Source organism: Miscanthus floridulus, chromosome 14 (assembly GCF_019320115.1).
Source record: "Miscanthus floridulus cultivar M001 chromosome 14, ASM1932011v1, whole genome shotgun sequence".
Classification (NCBI taxonomy): domain Eukaryota; kingdom Viridiplantae; phylum Streptophyta; class Magnoliopsida; order Poales; family Poaceae; genus Miscanthus; species Miscanthus floridulus.
Window position 1 is genome coordinate 13,695,209 of NC_089593.1, and position 21,498 is coordinate 13,716,706.

At 42.1% G+C, this 21,498-nt stretch overlaps 1 protein-coding gene across 1 annotated transcript; it reads right to left on the reverse strand.

Moving 5' to 3' along the window:
* Nucleotides 1-17,696: 17,696 nt before the first annotated feature.
* On the reverse strand, nt 17,697-18,711 carry LOC136504372 (non-specific lipid-transfer protein 1). The gene is made up of 2 exons (XM_066499286.1): nt 18,253-18,711; nt 17,697-18,104 (listed from the first exon to the last, which is right to left on the reverse strand). Exons 1-2 carry the CDS (start codon nt 18,600-18,602, stop codon nt 18,095-18,097), a joined length of 360 nt encoding a protein of 119 aa, XP_066355383.1. The 5' UTR covers nt 18,603-18,711; the 3' UTR covers nt 17,697-18,094.
* Nucleotides 18,712-21,498: the final 2,787 nt, after the last annotated feature.

A 21,498-nucleotide genomic window follows, 5' to 3' on the forward strand; every position in this document is an offset into this window, starting at 1 on the left:
TCGTCATATATCAGGCCATACTTGTTTTCGGTTCCACCGTGTGAGTATTTTTTTTTTTCAAGTGGCGAGTTAATTAAAACCATTTTATTATTATTTCTTAAATCTCAGTCCCATCTTCAAGTCCTCGAGTCTGCAGTCCAGTTGCATACTGACCAAAGTGTTTGGGAGAGGCATAGAGTGTGCAGTCCAGTTTAGAGTTAACTTTAAATCACCTGTTCGGAGACTTTAGCTCTAAAAGGTTTAGAGGAGGGATTCAAATAAGTCCTTAAATAAAATTGGTAAAACACATGTTGCACATATATAGTGAACGAAGCATAGAAAGTCATGTCACGGAACACAGGGTCACATGCATATGGCACATGCATGCATAACACAGTTTGCAAACAAAAAGATGCGTGTGCAGTGTATCATAAGGTAGCAGCAGTGAACATAGTACAAACCGGGTCTCCTCTCCAAAACCGTACGGAGACGGATCGGAGGAGCGAGGAAGCGTACATGTGGAAATAAAAACCAAACAGCCAGAAGGACATGAACGGCTCCTCTCTCTCACACACACACACGTGGACGTACACGCTTACGATGCAAAGCGTATCACAGCGTACACGACGACACACGTACGCGGACGGAGAGATTCTTATTCGGTAGTACTGTAGTACGTAGCAGCAGACAACTCGTCGTCATGCGTGACTACCGGAAACATCAAATTTATCGAGTATTTTTTATGTTCGTCGAGTGTAGTTTTTTGGGCACTCAGCGAACTAAGTTTTTTTTGTCGAGTGCTGCGCTAAAAATACTAAATAAAAAAAAACACTCGACAAACAGGTTTGCCGAGTGTCAAAAAAAACACTCGGTAAAGGGGGTTGCCGAGTGTTTTCTTTTTTGCAAATCTTTTTTTCCTGGAAAAGAAGGAGAAGAAAAAAAAAACTTTCCTGAGTGTCCAGATCTAGGACAATCGGTAAAGAAAAAAAATCTTTTTTCCTAGGAAAGGAGGAGAAGAAAAAAAATAAAAAAAATTTGCCGAGTGCCTAGATCTATAACACTCGGCAAAGCACAAAATCCTATTTAATTCCCCGACGCGCGCCCCTCCCCTCCCCCTTCTTCTTCTCCCACAGCCACCCCTCCCTCCCTCCCCTCCTCCCTTCCCGGCGCCGGTGCCTGAAAGGTCCTAATTTGGCTAGAGGGGGTGAATAGCCTATTTAAAAATCTACAAATCAACTAGAGCAATTTGATTAGTATAACAAAAAGCGAAATACAAATTTGCTCTAGCTCTACAAGGGTTGCAAGCCACCTACCCAACAATTCTAGTTGCTATGATCTCTAGACACAATTTTCTATGTCACTACTCACTAAGAGCTCTCACACTTGCTATACTAAAGAGCTCCACTAGATAAACTTAAAACAACAAAGCAAGCTCTCAATTCTAATTACACTAAAGAGCTTAATACAACTAGTTTGCAAGAATATAAATGAGTGAGTGGGGTGATTATACCGCCGTGTAGAGGAGTGAATCAATCACAAGATGAATACTAAATCAATCACCGGGAGAATACCAAATGACAAGAGACAAACAATTGTTCTCCCGAAGTTCACGTGCTTGCCGGCACGCTAGTCCCCGTTGTATCGACCAACACTTGGTGGTTTGGCGGCTAAGAGGTGTTGCACGAACCTCGTCTACATAATTGGACACCGCAAGAACCTATCCACAAGTGAGGTAACTCAATAACACGAGCAATCCACTAGAGTTACCTTTCGGCGCTCCATTGGGGAAGGCACAAGACCCCTCACAATCATCACGATCGGAGCCGGAGACAATCACCAACCTCCACTCAACGATCCTTGCTGCTCTAAGCCGTCTAGGTGGCAGCAACCACCAAGAGAAACAAGTGAATCCCGCAGCGAAACATGAATACCAAGTACCTCTAGATGCAATCACTCAAGCAATGCATTTGGATTCTATCCCAATCTCACAATGATGATGGATCAATGATGGGGATGAGTGGGAGGGCTTTGGCTAAGCTCACAAGGTTGCTATGTCAATGCAAATGGCTAAGAGAGTGAGCTTGAGCCAGCCATAGGGCTTAAATAGAAGCTCCCACGAAATAAAGCCATTGGCTCCTCAGTCCACTAAAAAACAAGATGATCGGACGCACAGGTCAGATCGACCGGATGCTGGACCCCAACGTCCGGTTGTGCGATGTGTGCCACGTGTCCCCTGCTTCAAACGCTGATCACTCGATCTCAACGGTCATCAACACATTTAAGTTGTGACCGGACGCGCTGCTTCGAAGTGACTGGACGTAGGACCTTAGCGTCTGGTCGTTTCTAGTAAGCATCCAGAAGCGAAAAATCATGACCGGGCGTCCGGTCACTCAACGTCCCTCCTGTGCGCCACATATGTCATCATATGTCATACCGACCGGACTCAGACCCTAAGCATCCGGTCAATTCTCGTGCCAACGTTCGGTCATAGGACCGAGACAACGCGCTCACTACTTCTACTGACCGGACGCAGGACCCCAGCGTCTGATCACTGTGTGACCAGTGTTCGGTGCATTATGTAAAACCCTATCTTTTATGTATAGGGCGTCGGTGGTACCGTCGGACTGTCCGCACTCTACGAGCGGACACTCCACCGGTGAAGTTCCTAACCCTTGCTCAAATGTGCCAACCACCAAGTGTATCACCTTGTGCGCATGTGTTAGCATATTTGCACTAACATTTTCAAGGGTGTTAGCACTCTACTAGATCCTAAATGCACATGCAATAAGTTAGAGCATCTAGTGACACTTTTATAACCTCATTTCGATACGAGTTTTACCCCTCTTAATAGTACGGCTATCGATCTTAAATGCGATCACACTCACTAAGTGTTTCGATTACTAAAACAAAATGGCTCCTACAATTTATACCTTTGCTTTAAGCCTTTTATTTTTCTCTTTCTTCTTTTCAAGTCCAAGCACTTGATCATCACCATGGAATCACCATCATCATGTCATGATCTTCATTTGCTTCACCACTTAGAATAGTGCTACCTATCTTATAATCACTTTGATAAACTAGGTTAGCACTTAGGGTTTCATTAATTAACCAAAACCAAACTAGAGCTTTCAGTCTCCCCTTTTTTGGTAATTGATGACAACCCTTACATAAAGATATGAATTGAGATTTAATTGAATCCACGTTGTTTGCCCAAGCATATTTACTAAGTGTAAAAGGATATGGACAAGTTTCATGAACCCCAAATGGTAGCAATTGTCCCCCCTGCATATGTGCTAAGAGTTTGGATTGTAGCTTACACATATGCTTAGATAGGAAATATAAGAGGCAATGTCTACCAAATAATGCTAAGGTATAAGAGATGGACCTTTGAATTGTGATACCGATCGGAGTGCATCAATATACCATCCTTAGCACCATTAGTAACTAGACATACACACATACTAGAATACCCCGTAAGATCAACATTAAAAGCAAGGGTCTAGTTTTCATGAACTTAAGTCTAGTTACTTTAGTCTATGCATGCTAGTTTTTTATTTCACCATTCAAGCATATAACTAGCATACACCACATAAGCATGGATATTGAAATTTAAAACTTATGCCATGCAAGCAAATATATGAAATGCACATTTAAATACAACATACAAGTTTATAAGCTTGCTCCCCCTATTTGTATGCATTTTTTATTGATCTCTAATTGATCCCCTTACAATGTTATTTCATTTATTTTCATTTGTTTGCTCCTTCTATCTTACTATCTTTGTGAATTTCTCTCCCCCTTTGTCAACAATTAGCACAAAAGGTGAGCTCAAATTATAGATAGGTTTGGGGTGAAACCATGTGAAATGAGAATTATTTTCCTAATTTGGTTCAATCTAGATCACCTACAAAAGATATTTAACTCGGTTTGATCCAAGGACAAGCTTTTTCACACCTCCAAATAAGGGTTATCTTGTACCATGTTGAGTTAAACACTTATAGCTTATTTTCTATATCAAACACTAGATTTGCAAGCCTACAAACATGTCATATGCTACCACTAGATCATTTCAAACATACAAGCAATAGTGGTACCATACAAGCATCAAATTCATTTGATTTTCATGAATGAGCCTAGGACATGATAGGAATGACTAGATGCACTAAACAAGTCCTTAGCAATAGATGAATGACATGGCAATCAACTTTACCTTGCTTCACTCGAAGGAGAGGCATGTCATATAATGAGGGGTGGATCAACACATATTTGAGAAGTCAAGTATGTTCAATTCATTCCTTAGCTTTCAAAACCTCTTTTCATCAAGTGGCTTGGTGAAGATATCGGCAAGTTGATCTTCGGTGCCCGCACTCTCAATGCAAATGTCCCCTTTTTGTTGGTGATCTCTTATGAAATGATGGCGGACATCAATGTTCTTTGTTATTGAATGTTGAATCGGGTTGTTGGTGAGCTTTATCGCACTCTTATTGTCATATAGCAATGGCACTTTCTTGAACTTGATTCCAAAGTCATTCAAAGTAGCCTTCATCTAAAGTAATTGAGCACAACAACTACCTGCCGAAATATGCTCTGCTTCGGCGGTTGAAAGTGTCACACTATTTTGCTTCTTTGATGATCAAGACACAAGTGATCTTCCCAATAGTTGACATATGCCCGATGTGCTCTTTCTCTCAACTTTGCATCCCGCATAATCAGAGTCTGAATATTTGATCAACTCAAATCTTGCTCCTTTGGGATATCACAATCCAATATTTTGTGTATGCTTCAAGTACCTCAATATTCTCTTTGTTGCTTTCAAATGACTTTCTCTTGGTGAGACTTGAAATCTAGCACACATGCATACACTAAACATCACATCCGGTCTTGATGCGGTCACATAGAGTAGGCTTCCAATCATAGACCGATATATCTTTTGATCCACCATGTTGACACTAGCATCACTATCAAAGCTTCCACTTGTCTCCATTGGTGTACTAATAGCTTTATCATCATCTATTCCAAACTTCTTAAGCATGTCCTTGATATACTTGCCTTGACTCACAAATGTGCCATTCTTTATTTGCTTGATTTGAAGACCAAGGAAGTAACTAAGCTCTCTAATCATGGACATCTCAAACTCACTTGCTATTATCTTGCCAAACTCCTCACAAAAATCTTGATTTGTTGACCCAAATATGATATCATCAACATAGATTTGCATTAGAAACAAGTCATTTTCAAGCTTCTTGGTGAAGAGAGTGATGCCAACCTTTCCCATCTTGAATCCCTTAGAGAGTAGGAAATCCCTCAATCTCTCACACCATGTTAGGTGCTTGTTTTAATCCATACAAAGCCTTTCTCAACTTATAAACATGGTTGGATTTCTTTTCATCTCCAAAATCGGGAGGTTGTTCAACATACACAAGTTCATTGATGTACCCATTGAGAAATGCACTCTTCACATCCATTTGGTACAACTTGATGTTGTAGGCACAAGTATAGGCTAACAAGATCCTAATTGCTTCCAATCTTGCAATCAGGGCATATGTTTCTCTAAAGTCTAAGACCTTCAACTTGACTATATCCTTGATCCACTAATCTTGCTTTGTTCCTTATTACTATCCCATCTTGATCTTGCTTGTTCCGAATGACCCACTTGGTTCCAATCACATTATGATCCTTAGGCCTCTCAACTAACTTCCATACTTGATTTCTTGTAAAGTTGTTTAGTTCTTCATGCATACAATTGACCCAATCAACATCCTTCAAAGCTTCATCTATCTTCTTAGGTTCAATGGATGACACAAATGAGAAATGGTCACAAAAAGAAGCCAATCTTGATCTAGTTTGCACACCTCTTAAAATATCACCAATTATAGTATCCAATGATGATCTCTTGCAATATTGGTTGGTTGAAGCACTTGCACTTGATTGCTTGCATTTGATTGATCACTTGGTTGAGATGATGAACTAGCCACTTATTGTTGATCTTGCACTTTGTCATGACTAGTACTTGCTTGAACTTGATCATGAGAACCACTAGCTTGCACATTTGAGTTTGAGAGCACTTGATTCTTGTCATCTTCAACATCAATCACCTCTCTAGGCCTTATATCACCAATGTCCATGTTCTTCATTGCATTCACCAATTGAGTGCCTCTTACATCATCTAGATTCGCATCTTCCTCTTGGGAACCATTTGTTTCATCAAATTCCACATCATGAACCTCCTCAAGAGTACCACTAGCCAAATTCCAAACTCTATATGCCTTGCTAGTAGTGGAGTAAACAAGCAAGAAGCATTCATCACATTTCTTTTTAAACTTGCTTAATCTAGTGCCTTTCTTTAATATGTAGCATTTACAACCAAAAACCTAAAAGTATGCTATGTTGGGCTTTCTTCCATTCAATAGCTCATAAGGTGTCTTCTCCATCATGGGATGATAATAGAGTCAGTTGCTATAATAGCAAGCCATGTTAATTGCTTTGGCCCAAAATGAATGACTCACATTGTACTCACTCAACATTGATCTTGTTATATCAATCAAAGTTCTATTCTTTATTTCAACTAAGTCATTTGATTGTGGAGTGTACTTGGCCGAGAATTGATGTCTAATTCTAAATTCATCACACAACTCATCAATTCTTGTGTTCTTGAACTCACTTCCATTGTCACTTCTCACTTTCTTGATAGTTGTTTCAAACTCATTATGAATGCCCTTGACAAATGATTTAAATGTTGCAAACACATTACTCTTGTCAACAAGAAAGAACACCCATGTGTATCTAGTGAAATCATCCACAATCACAAATCCATATTTGTTTCCACTAATGCTAGTGTATGTGGTTGGTCCAAACAAGTCCATGTGCATTAACTCAAATGCCTTAGATATGCTCATCATGCTCTTCTTAGGTTGTGTGTTACCAACTTGCTTTCCAGCTTGACATGCACTACATAGCTTATCCTTTTTAAATGTGATATCTTTCAAGCCTCTAACTAAGTCATGCTTGATCAACTTGTTTAATTGTTTTATTCCAACATGACCAAGCCTTCTATGCCATAACCAACCCATGCTAGACTTAGTGATCAAACATGTTGACAATTGAGCTTCTCTAGCATTGAAATCAACCAAGTATAGATTCTCATATCTAAATCCTTTGAATATTAAGTTAGAGCCATCTACACTTATGATCTCTACATCATCCACACCAAATATGCACTTGAAACCAAGATCACACAATTGAGCTACCGACAATAGATTGAAGTTCAAGCTCTCTACTAGTAGCATATTGGAAATGCTCAAGTCATTGGATATTGTAATCTTACCAAGCCCTTTGACCTTGCCTTTGCCATTATCACCAAATGTGATACTATCAATCCCATTTCTCTTATTTTCATTGATTGAATTGAACATTATTGGATCACCGGTCATATGTTGTGTGCACCCACTATCAAGCACCCAATGCCTTCCTCTGGCTTTATAATTGACCTACAAAAGAAGATCAATTTCTTTTAGGTACCCAAACTTGCTTGGGTCCTTATAGGTTAGTTACCAAGGTCTTTGGTGCCCAAATGGCCTTCTTCTTTGGGCCCACAATTGGTGTACCAATGAACTTAGCCTTCACACCATTGGCACATTAACAAGCATGTAACAAGAATCAAATTTAATAGAGGATACATTAGATAACTTGTTCTTGTTAATCTTGTAATATTTCTCTATATGTCAAACTTGCTTGCATCTATTGCAAAATTGACCATTGCCCTTCACAAAGCTAACTTTGGGAGTGACAAAGGCCGTCTTGCCTTTCTGAAAGGTCCTTGTTTGGTTTTGGTAATTGAATGACAACTTAGGTGGACTAATTGTGTTTATGTGAGATACACAGGTGATTAGTCCACAGGTACATGTGTGTGAGCAACATATGCCATGAAGGTGAAAATGGCTTGGAGATGTTGCAAAGCTCACACATGTGATGATGAAGGAGCTTATTCACATGAGACATGACATTGAGTCATGTGATCAAGGTGGAGAAGATCAAGACAAGACTTGGCTTGATGGACCGGTTGCAAGCATGAAGGGCAAGTCAAAGGCTTTGGAGTGATGGACCGCGTGGCGGTGAAGCTTGAGCAAGACTTGGCGCCGATGGACGATGGCAACGGTGAAGAGCAAGTAGAGTCAAGATCGATGAACCAATATGATCATGTGATGATATGAAGTGGATCATATCATTGTTGATCATGTTGGTGCATGTGTTGCATCGACGTTGAAGGAGATGGAATGGAATGCGCAAGGCAAAGGTATAACCTAGGGCATTTCATTTCACCGGTCATAGGTGTGTAGAGAAGTTTATGACCGGGTTTAGGATAGATGGCCTTACTATCAAGAGGGGCAAACTTGTTTGCATATCGATCATCTAGTGCTACTCGAGTGATCTAACTTTGCATTGTCGCTAGGATCGAGTGGCGTGGCAAGTTGAGTGGCTAACATCCTTTGGGAAATGATTATGAAAATGCTAACACACATACATATGGTGGTGTACACTTGGTGGTGTTGGCACATTTACAAAGGAGGTGGTGTTTGCAGGGGTGAGATGGGTTTGGGTCCCTCTCTCCCTCCCGCCGAGCTTGCTCGGCGGGATTCGGCGCTTTCGGGAAAATGGAATGTCTATTTTCTATTGCGCCGGATGCAAATTCTTGGTGGTTAGCACATTGGTGCAAGGGTGAAGAAGTTAGAAGTGACCGGACGCTGGATCTGAATGCACCAAACGCTGGAAGGCTGCGTCCGGTCAGGCTGACGTACGATGACGCAGTAGCTGGAGTGTGACCGGACGCTGGCTGCGTTCGATCGCGTTTGACTGGACGCGTCCGGTCATGCTCGGGAGCTTACTGGAAATGACCGGACGCTGGGGGTTCAGCGTCCGGTCAGTTGAAGCTGCTGCATCTGGTCAAGTCAAGTGACCGTTAGAATTGGGACACGTGGTCGTCTGCGAGCGACCGGACGCTGAGGTCCAGCGTCCGGTTAACACGACCGGAGCGTCCGGTCGGCCCGACCGTTGCCCAGTGAAGGGGTAATGGCTAGTTTAGCCCTTGGGGCTATAAATAGAAGTGGCCTTCGGCCATGGCTGCAGCTGAGCACCTTGGGGGACTTTGTGTCCATGCTTGAGAGTGCTTAGGAGCCCTCCATCTCACACATACTTGATAGCGATCATTCGATTGTGTGAGTGAGCGATTCTAGTGCGATTGCATTGAGAGGTTGCATCGAGTGGCACTAGGTGATCGAGTTGCAAGCCGGTGGTGCTTGTTACTCTTGGAGGTTGCCACCTCCTAGACGGCTTGGTGGTGGTCTCTGTGGAAGCCCGCAAGAAGCTTGTGCGGCGCTCTAGAGAAGTGCTTGTGAGGGGTACTTGTGCTCGCCCCGCGGGAGTCATGAAGAGCAACTTTAGTAAAGCATGTCATTGAGCTACCCTCACTATCGGGGTGGGTTCTTGCGGTGCCCGACGTGTGGGCTTAGCGGGTGATGCTAATTAGCCGCCGAACCACCAAGTGAGCGGTCGACACAACGGGGACTAGCGTGTTGGCAAACACGTGAACCTCGGGAGAAAAATCATCGTGTCAACCTTGTTCTTCCCATTGGTTTGCATCCCCATTACACAAGCTTGCCATTACTTTTATACATATTAAGCTTGTGTAGTTGCTCTTGTAATTAGATAGCTTGTGTAGCTTGCTAATTACCTTCTTGCTTGTGTAGCATAGAAGTAGCTCCCTTGCGTGGCTAATTTGGTTTTAGTAACCTTGTTAGTCACATTGCTTAGTTTGTGTAGCTAAGTATTTGCGCTCTCTAATTAGGCATTGGTTGCCTTGTTATTGAGCATTGCTAGTGAGCTTAGTTATCTTTGTGCTTTTGCTTACTAGCATGTGTAGGAGCTCCCTTGTTGCTTAAGTACTAGTGGCATATGTTTGTGTAACCTTGCTCCTAGAATTGTTTAGGAGAGCTCTAGCTAGCCCGGCACCTTTGTTGCATAATTGTTATCTTTACAAGGTGCTAGTGAACATATATAGTGGGGTGTAGTCTTGGCTAGACCGTTAGTTTTAATTCCGCATTTGTATCGGTTAGCCGACGCGATTAAGTTTTAGAAAAGACTATTCACCTCCCCTCTAGTCGCCATCTCAACCCTTCACTTTCTTAGGGGTATAGCCTAATTCCTCTTTGTTGAGAGAAAATCTTTAGCTACCCAAGCACTTTAGCAAGCGGGCATCTCTACCATAGGCATTGCCTAAGGCACCAGTGAGCTCATTCACCTCCTCTTGAGGATCTCATTTTCCACCATTAGTGAGGCATCACAAGTGAGACCATCACTCAAAGGTGAAGTAGGAGTAGTAGTGCTACAAGAAGTGTTAGTGAGAGCAACTACAATGGGCTTATAAAAAGATTCATCAATAATATTACATGTTAGTCTTACATCACAAGACACAATCAATTGCTCCTTCTTGGCTTCCTCCTTCTTGACTTGCTCAATGAGAGAGGAGTGAGCTTTTTCAAGCTTAGAGTGAGCTTTGCCAAGCTTCTCATGGGCTTCTATTAGCCTCTCATGAGTGGCATTGAGCTCATCAAAGGATTGCTCAAGAAATTTGACTTTCTTGCGTAATTCTTTGCACTCCTTTCTCTTCATCTCAACGCAAGTGTGCACTTGCTCACACATGTCCAAGAGATCCTCCTTGGTGTACTCCTCCTCCTCCTCATCATCATCGCTCCTACAAGCATCACTTTTACATTCATCATTATTACTCACATCATATTTTACCTTGGTAGTCTTTGCCATGAGGCATATAGATGGAGTGTCGAAGATGGAGGGCTTACTAGTGCTTTCTTGATAGATTTCTTACCATCATCTCTAGAGTCATCACTATCCAAAGAGCCATCACTATCCCAAGTGACCACATAGCCTCCACCCTTCTTCTTTTGGAAGGTCATCTTCTTCTCCTTCTCCTTCTTTTCTTTCTTGTCCTTCTTGTGCTTCTTCTTCTTATCCTCATCATTGTCACTATTGTAGGGACAATCCGCTACAACATGATCGGGGCTCTTGTGATTGTAGCATCTTCTCACATATTCTTTGCTTTTGGTGTGATCTTTTCTCTTTCTTGCACCATACCCCTTCTTCTTCATGAATTTGCCCATCTTGCGCACAAATAGAGCCATGGCTTCATCATCAATGTCACTAAGATCCTCATCATCACTTGATTCTTTCTTGGACTTTCCCTTGTTCTTGGATGATGAGCTAGCCTTGAATGCTACACTTTTCTTCTTCTTGTCTTCGTCTTCCTTCTTGTGATCCTTGTCAACCCCATCTATTTCCACACGGTATGTCTCTTATGTCATGACATCACCTAGTACTTGGTTAAGGGTAATCTCCTTCAATCCTCCTCTTTTGATAAGCAATCTCAACATCTCAAATCTTGGAGGTAGGCACATCAAGAACCGATGAGAGATATCATCATCCTTGATCTTCTCTCCCAATGCCTTCAAATCATTGATAATCACTTGCAATCGATGGAACATCTCTAGAATACTCTCATCATCCTTCATCTTGAAGCTTGTCAACTTATCCTTGAGGATGTATAACTTGGCACTCTTCACCGCTGATGTGCCCTCATATGATTCCTCCAATCTCCTCCACACCTCATTAGCTCTTTCACAATTTTTGATTTGCTCAAACACCTTAGAATCAATGGCATTGTATATGGTGTTGAGAGCCACTGTATTGCATTGCTTGTTGGTCTTGTATAGATTGGTGGGATTGTCAGGATCAATGATAGCATAGTCATTCTCGGTCACATCCCATACTTGATCATTGATTGAACCAAGATACATCTTTATCCTTCTCTTCTAATAATCATATCATGTGCCATCAAAGAACGGTGGTTTGTCCCCCACATGGTTGAACACAACTTGAGCCATAATTTGACACTAAGGTTGTTAAGCCTTCAATTAAACGGTGACCACGGCTCCGATACCACTTGAAAGGTCCTAATATGGCTAGAGAGGGGTGAATAGCCTATTTAAAAAATCTACAAATCAACTAGAGCAATTTGATTAGTATAACAAAAAGCAAAATGCAAACTTGCTCTAGCTCTACAAGGGTTGCAAGCCACTTATCCAACAATTCTAGTTGCTATGATCTCTAGACACACAATTTTCTATGTCACTACTCACTAAGAGCTCTCACACTTGCTACACTAAACAGCTCCACTACATGAACTTAAAACAATAAAGCAAGCTCTCAATTCTAATTACACTAAATAGCTTGCTACAACTAGTTTGCAAGAATATAAATGAGTGAGTGGGGTGATTATACCGCCGTGTAGAGGAGTGAACCAATCACAAGATGAATACTAAATCAATCACCGAGAGAATACCAAAGGGCAAGAGAACCAATTTTTCTCCCGAGGTTCACGTGCTTGCCGATACGCTAGTCCCCGTTGTGTCGACCAACACTTGGTGGTTTGGCGGCTAAGAGGTGTTGCACGAACCTCGTCCACACAATTGGACACCACAAGAACCTATCCACAAGTAAGGTAACTCAATGACACGAGCAATCCACTAGAGTTACCTTTCGGCGCTCCGCTGGGGAAGGCACAAGACCCCTCACAATCACCACGATCGGAGCCAGAGATAATCACCAACCTCCACTCAATGATCCTCGCTGCTCCAAGCCGTCTAGGTGGCGGCAACCACCAAGAGAAACAAGTGAATCCCGCAGCGAAATACGAATACCAAGTGCCTCTAGATGCAATCACTCAAGCAATGCACTTGGATTCTATCCCAATCTTACAATGATGATGGATCAATGATGGAGATGAGTGGGAGGGCTTTAGCTAAGCTCACAAGGTTGCTATGTCAATGCAAATGGCCAAGAGAGTGAGCTTGAGTCGGCCATGGGGCTTAAATAGAAGCCCCCACGAAATAGAGCCGTTGGCTCCTCAGTCCACTGAAAAACAGGACCCTAGCGTCCGGTCGCGCGATGTGTGCCACGTGTCCCTTGCTTCAAACGCTGATCGCTCGATCTCAGTGGTCATCAGCACATTTAAGTTGTGACCGAACGCGCTGCTTTGAAGTGACCGAACGCAGGATCCTAGCGTCTGGTCATTTCCAGTAAGCATTCAGAAGCGAAAAATCACGATCGGACGAGTTCGGTCATGCCCGACCGGAGTCACCCAACGTTCGGTCACTCAACATCCCTCCTGTGCGTCGCATATGTCATCATATGTCATACTGACCAGACTCAGGCCCTGAGTGTCCGGTCAATTCTCGCGCTAGCGTTTGGTCACAGGACCGAGACAGCGCTCTCACTGCTGCTACTGACCGGACGCAGGACCCCAGCGTCCGATCACTATGTGACCAGTGTTCGGTGCATTATGTGAAACCCTGTCTTTTCTGTATAGGGCGTCGGTGGCACCATCGGACTGCCGCCACTGCTGCCATGTTGATCGGCAATGAACGTAAGGTGCATGACGAACGTGTATGACTACCACTACATCGACGTGCTCCTCTTTCGCTGCGCTGCGCATCTAGTAGTAACGATCTATGATCCTCTACTCACATGTTATCCTACGTGGACGTGGTAGATGTGCTGGCGCGTAGCGTACTCGTTTTCCTACACTATTTTCCCTGGGAAGTTGTGGATGAGTGAAGGGACCATGTTAGGTTGGAGCCATATTGGAAAAAAAATCGGTCTTGGACATGTTAATTCTGCATAGCCCTGAACAATTTCCAAAGAAAGGTGGGATTTTTTTTGTAAGCTGCTTAGCTCCTCTAAAGATGGGTTTGCAAACAAAGCCGCATCATCTGCGTAGAGAGAGCACCGCAAGTTTGCTGCTTTCGGTAGAACCGGTTGTAGGATACCGTATTGTGTCGCTCGTTCAATGATTCGTTGTAGCAGGTTTACTGCTACGACAAAAAGTAGGGGTGAAAGCCGATCGTCTTGCCTCAGTCATCTTGCATATTTTGATGTTTTGACTTGGTCTTCCATTTATGAGAATTTTGGATGAGGACCTCAGGATTGTTGATATCCAATTACACCATTTTGTGCTAAAACCAAACACAGTTAGAACTTCCAGAAGGTATGGCCATCCTATGGAGTTGAAAGCTTTGGAGATGTATAAAGAGAGTTGGCTACTTTTTTTGCAGAAGTTGAATCACTCTTTGTACATAAAGGAAATTGTTGTGTATACACCTTTTCTTGATGAATGCATTCTGAGCATGTGAAACCAACTCATTCATATATGGAGCTAGTCTATTTGCAAGGATTTTCGTGATGATGTTGACGAGACTGTTAATGAGGCTAATCGGTCTATACTCAGACATTGTTTGTGCTTCCTGTTTGGGGAGCAGAACTATATTTGCTTCATTGAATAGATGCATTTTTGGGTTCTGTGATTGTCGCTCTTGATTGTCTCCCAACTTAAAATACTGATAAAACCATCCGGTCCTGGGGCCTTTTCCAGCGGAAGCTCCTTGATTATGCTAACAAGCTCATGCTCCGTAACCAGCATGTCCAGTTCATCAAGGTTATGTAGAGAGTAACTCAGCATCTCCCAACTGATTGGCCGCGTTCTTGTTGTTCTTGTTGCATGTAGTTGGAAAAAAAAGGAGTATTAGTACTGTATCTCCTTTCAGTATCCAGGACGGTCGAGAGTGTTGCCTCACCTTTGCTTTCTGTATTGCGGCCAGACTCATTGATTTTGCCTTAAGATATTTCTTGAATTCCAATTCTATTTGTCATTAGGGGGCGTCTTTCTTGTGCCTTCTCTAGCTCTAACAGGAGTATGTGAAGGACGCCGTTCCTTAGTTTCCATTCACCAAACTGTGTACACCTCCATACTTTTAATGCTCTTGCCGTGCGGAGGAGCTAGCTTGACGTGCATGCACAACATAATGTCTTGGGTGTTTGAACCATCTATATATTATAAACCCCGGTATATTTACCAAGTAGGCCTCAAAACGTACGGAAACCTCGGTAAAATTCAAAAGTAATATCCCCTTGCAGGAACAAAGGATATGGTGATCCCACAATTTTGCTATGTGAGCCCACTCCTCTTATTTTTTGGCTTTTATTTTGATTATGCTACTCAAGTTTTGTATCTGACTTTTATTTTTGACGTGGCATACTCGTCTTAAGAAGTCATCTGTTCAAAATCCCTAATTATATTTCTAATTTTTTAGACTATTCCTTATTACGTAAGCCCACTTTTAGATTGAGGTTAGTTTTAAGTACTGCATATGTAAATATGGAAAATGTATATTTTTTATGAAATAAACTATATTCAAGACAAATCTACCCACATCATCACTTCTACATTCAAACTAAACATGTAGACATCATTCAATAGTCAAGGTTTCGAAATGATTGACGTAAGACAACCTGAAAATGTCACTTTAATAAAAAAAAAAATCATTTGTCGTCAAAGGTTTTGAAATGATTGAACTACGACGATATCAAAATGTCTCTTTTGATTGTTTTGTGAGCACAGGGAGTATATATTTTGGGCAAGTTACCATCCATCCAAAAATATAGGACACATTTTTTTAGGACAGTAATGATTTAATTTGACCAATAGGTGCCGGCGCCATATTAATATATATAAATCATAGGTATTTTTTTAATACAAATATCAAGTTACATCAATTTCCTACCAAAAAATGGCAAGTATTCTGTTCAAAGCCATGTCTAACAAAACATGAGCTTTAAGATGGATGATATACATCATATAGGTGCGTATGTTTAGTAGTTCCTTCTTTTAAATTTATAGATCGTTTTGACTTTTCTAGATACATAAATTTTATTATGTATCTACACAACTTTTTATTATGTATCTAGACAACTTTTACTATGTATGTGGACATATCGTATATCTAGATGCATAATAAAAACCATGTATCTATAAAAGACAAAACTATCTCTAATTTAGGACTGAGGAAGATAATAATTATACATCTTTTGCTACCAAGCCCCTCACAGCACAAAGCTGTGTTTTCTAGTTTTGTCTTGTGTTTGTTCATCCATCAGATGAATTCTGTATTTGAAGAGTAGTGCGTGTCGTCGTCTCGTGAAAAAAGCGTGGCTAGGTCCTTGTTTTAGTTTCCACCGTGAGTATTTTTTTTTACAGTAAATCTATGCCTTGCTCGTGGGTTTCTTGGCTTCCGCTCACTCGATTTTCTGCGCATGCATCCTCGCGCCTGCCCGTGAACTCTGTCGGCAGCTCACCCTCCTGCAGGTCAACGTGGTCCCCACTCGTGACCCCAATGCTCCCTGCAGTCACAGAACAAACGCCGCGAGCATGGCCGTGAAAACGCGGGACCCAGCGTTTCTTGTGCAGTGCATGCAACCTGTCTCCATCATGTCGCATCAGCTAGTTACCCAAAATGCAAACTTTGGCATTATGCAAAAAAAAAAAAAAAAAAAGATTCCCTATCACATCAAACTTACGGTACATTCATGAAGTACTAAATGTTGACGAAATCAAAAACTAATTGCACAGTTTGGTTGTACTTTGCGAGACGAACGTTTTGAGCCTAATTAGTCAACGATTAGACAATTATTATCAAATACAAACAAAACGCTACAGTGCGCTACAGTGTTGTTACAGTGTGATTTTGCCGGTGCCAAATCCGGCAACTAAACGAGGGCTGTGTATACATATTCATGACTTTACAGCAGATTATCATTTTTTACTCTTTATTTTAGTGTAAATTGATTATTCATACAATCTGATTGGATCATTTTTTACTCTTTCTATTTTAGTGTAAATTGATTATTCATACGTGAGAATGGTCAGGATTATTTGAAAAGTTATCTGTTCTTTGTTTTGGATTTTAATTTTATTCTCCGTATGTTTTATTTGGTTCTCCTTTGAAATTTTCTAATTTGACTTTCATAGAAATAATCTGACTATTTTTTTGTTTTTTATTTTATGTATGTTTTATTTTATTCTCCTTTGATATTTTTCAATTTGGCTTACATAAATATAATCTGGCTAATTTTTTTGTGTTATTTGGATAGTTTTTTTATTCATATGATCTAGATGCAAGGGTCATGAAAATCAAGTGATGCATGGACAAGAATCACTTGATTTTTTATTACTCCCTTTGCGCAAGTCTCTTTGGCACCAAGAGCAATAAGTAAATTAACTCTTACACATTAAAGGCGAAGTGTTTTGGTTCTCCATCTAATTTACTGTGATGCTGCATGTGGAAACGGCCTAGCCAATTAACTTCCAGCATTCAAGTATGCTGCACAAATGCACTCGTGAGGGAGTCCAGAAGTCAGATTTGGTCCTGCATTAGTTGTTGCATGCGGAAGCTAAAGCCAGTGCAGACGCCTCGTATCATGGGACTAAGGGAAAAAAAAAACAGTTACGCCTTGTATCCTGCACGGAGGGAGTAGTTGCCAGTCGGGTTCTAGTACGCCGTCCAACACTCGAGTGACGTGGCCCAAAAAAACACTCGAGTGACGCGTAGACAGACCATTTAATTTTTAAAATCACAATCCCGTCTTCAAATCCTCGAGTCTGCAACCCAGTTTTTCGTTAGGTACGTGCTAGTGCTATATAGTTGCATATGTACTGACCAAGTGTTCGGGAGAGATATAGAGCCGTAACTCTTGACCAAGCGTTTGGGAGTCATCGAACACAGTCACATGCATGGCGCATGCATGCATAACAACAATTTGCAAACAAAAAGATGTGTGTGCATGTATCATAAGGTAGCATTGATCGAACATAGTACAAACCAGGAGCGAGGAACGTACTCGGAAATAAATAAACACCGCACACACAGCATCATGCATGCACTCCAAAATAAACCCAACAAGCAAAAGGGCATCTCTCTCACACACACACGTACACACGGACGTACATACACGCTACGATGCAAGCGTATCACAGCGTACGCGACGACACGTACGTACATACGGAGAGATTTTTATTCAGTAGTACGACGTAGCAGTAGACAACTCATCATCACGCGTAGATAGATAGATACTCATGCATACATGGTCGTCGACGCTCCGGCGCCGACGACGGCGGCGGAATGGATCATCGATCGGCCATCAGGCTGTCGTTGGTTTAGCTCACCCTGCATGGAAGACGAAGCACAAGTTAAACGACTTGCTTGTTGAGTCATCAGTACATGCATGCATGCATGCGTGCAACTCTATATGCAAGTGGCAGTGATTCATTCAGAATTCAGATCATCACTTTGTACTAGCCCTGGCTAGATGTACCTGGAGCAGTCGGTGGAGGTGCTGATGGTGTAGGGGACGCTGACGCCGCACTTGGAGGGGATGCTGGCGGCGTTGCCGGCGTTGAGGCCGCTGATGCCACGGGCGGCGCTCTTGAGGCAGTTGCAGGCGGTACGCCTGTCGGCGGTGGTGCCGGCGGCGGAGTTGAGGCTCCTGACGCCGCTGCAGCAGCCTGCGGAGGGTGCGGAGCCCTGGCCGCGGGCGTAGGAGAGGCAGGGCGCGATGGCGGAGCTCACCTGCCCGCAGGTGATGGCGGCCTCCGAGGTCGCCGCGAGCACCACCACCGCCGCCGCCACGACGGCGATCGCCACAGCAAGCTGCATGCGAGCCATGTCGTCGATGCTTTGGGTGTCTGGGAGTGTGTGTGATGTGCGGCTGCTCGGAGGAGACTGCTGGTACTAGCTTTGGAATACAGTGAGCAAGTGCTGGTGAGGAGATTGCAGTGGAATGTCACTCCTTAAATAGGCTTACGATCGATGTGCTGATGACACATGTGCATTGCATGCAGTTTCAGTCGGTGTGGATGCATGCGAATGTGTCCATGGATCGATGGCACCTCGCCATCCATGGGAGTTAAGAGGAGGTGGTTGGGTGTTGGGAGGAGGAGCAGGCATATGGATGTGGATGCACGTACACATATACAGATATAGATACAGATACACAGTGGTTAGTTGAGGCAGAGTGAATTCATTAGACTGTCTCCAATAGATGATTAAATAGACACCTAAATTCAAAATAAGTAGTAGGAAGTTCAAAATCAGTCTTCAATAAAGTACCTATACAGGAGACTCATTTTAGATTGTCTGAGAGGCACAACTCAAATATGAGTATCCTCTCTCCTGAAAACCCATTTACAGAAAGGATTCTTTTTTGGGTCCTGTTGTTGGAGAGGATGTCGAATGTGTATTGAATCATTTGACTGTAGCGCTACCCAAACGTTGAATGAATTTTGTATTTTAGATGTTGTTGGAGATAGTCTTATCAACCGCCTAACATGACCTGGGCCCTGTTCGACTTACCTTATAATTCATACTATTTAGCTTGTTTTTTTTAATCGAAACAATATTTTTCTCCCATAATAATTCAGTAAAAACAATATTTTTTAACTAATTCAGTGAAATTTCAGCAAGCTGAACAAGACCCTAGAGCGCAGTGTGATGGCGGCAGCCTGAGCCGTCAGACGTAAACGTGGCTCATCTGATGCAGTTGGAGGCGCATTCACTCTCTCAGTGTGTCAGTGTGAGGTGGTTTGGAGTTGCATATGAGTGCTTATCGCACAATTAAGGAGGTGTTTTTGGTTTTTTAGTCGTTTTTAAAATTTATGTCACATTAAATATTTAGATATTAATAAAGAGTATTAAATATAGATTAATTACAAAATCAATTACATAGATAGAGGCTAATTTGCGAGGCGATTTTTTTAAGTCTAATTAATCTATCATTAGCACATGTTTACTGTAGCACCACATTGTTAAATTATGGACTAATTAGGCTTAAAAGATTCGTCTCGTAAATTAGTCGCAAGTTGTGCAATTAGTTTCGTAATTAGTCTATATTTAATACTCCATACATGTGTCCAAATATTCGATGTGATAGGAATTTTAGGAAAAACTGCATGAACCAAATAGAGCCTAACATACCCGTTCGCTTGTAGGAATTTGGAGAAATATGGATAAATTTGGATGAATTTAAAGAAATTTGTGAGAGAAAAATACTGTTTTGAATAAAAAAGAAACGAATCAAATCAGATTTAAGAGCACGCGAACGGGGCCATACTCCTCTCCTACATTAACACATCAAATAATCCATCAATCTGTCTAGATCTCCATTGGATCCTTTCGGTATCCAATCTGTTCGTTTGGCTGTGATTTATCGTAAACGATCGTAAGTCAAAATAGTTTTTTTTTCACACAAATTAACTAACAATATTTTTTTCACGAACCCATAACGATCCGAACGAGCCAACCAAATAGGCCGATAGTCTTCGGTAATTCCTCCCGCACCCAGAAGAACAGAGATTGAGGACGGACGCGTACAGCAAGCAGTACAGTGCAGGAGGTTACATGCACGTTCAGAAATTAAAGCAGCGGCAGCAGCAGTGGTAGCGATTAAGTTGTCCAGCAAGTATGGGAGCCCACATGTCGCTGTCTCGATCGGAAGCTCCGCCACGTACTATACATGCATCCAGTCCCTACCTGCAAGGGCAGGAACCACCGCACCGACGCTTGCCAAAACTCGTACGGAGTATGTCCGACTGTCCAAAACCACATCTTTTAAATTTTTTTATTAAAAAATAACAAACATCTTTCGTCGACCACTAGAGCAGAATACTGCTACCTTGATCCGTTCCAAAGATTACTATTATTTTACTAAATCTCAAATAGATTAGTGTGTTTTTTTTAAGATAACAAAACACTACCAGAACAGTGGCTTTGTCGTATGCCACAGGCACTCGGCAAAGCCCAAAAACACTCGGTAAAGAATTTGCCAAGTGTAACACTTGATAAAGGATTTGCCGAGTATAACACTCGGCAAACAGCACACAACATCTACCGTTATGACAAACGTTTCTTTACCGAGCGTTTTCTATCGGACACTCGGCAAATACTTTGCCGAGAGTTGAAACCGACGTTTGACGAAAAAAAGTAACGTGACGGCACGGAGACGGTCACGGCGCGTTTACCGAGGGTCCCGAACCTAACACTCGGCAAACCTGCCTGCTTTGCCGAGTGTCAATTCCGAGACACTCGGCAAAACTGGCTGATTTACCGAGTGTCAAATACCGGGCACTCGGCAAACCTGCCTTCTTTGCTTAGTGTCAAATACTGACATTCGGCAAAGACTGACTCAGAACGTACAAATGTTGGCTTCTTTGACGAGTGTCACAGCGTAGACACTCAGCAAATAAGCCATTTTAGTCCCAGAATACACAGATTTTTGCCACGTGTCTGATTTGCCGAGTGTATTTTTCATGGCACTCGGCAAAGCTGTCACATATAATCAGTTTATTTGGTTCGGTCATAGCCACGTACCACATTTAAATAAACATCACATCCATCACAGATAGTTCACAATAAGCATCACAGGCAGTTCATATAGATATATCAACAACACATAAATATAAATAAACTTCAGAATCACTAATAGGTTTATTCACAACCACAAATAGTCACAAGTAGTCACAGGTAATCCACAAATACAAATGCAAATAAAATCACAAGTAGTCAC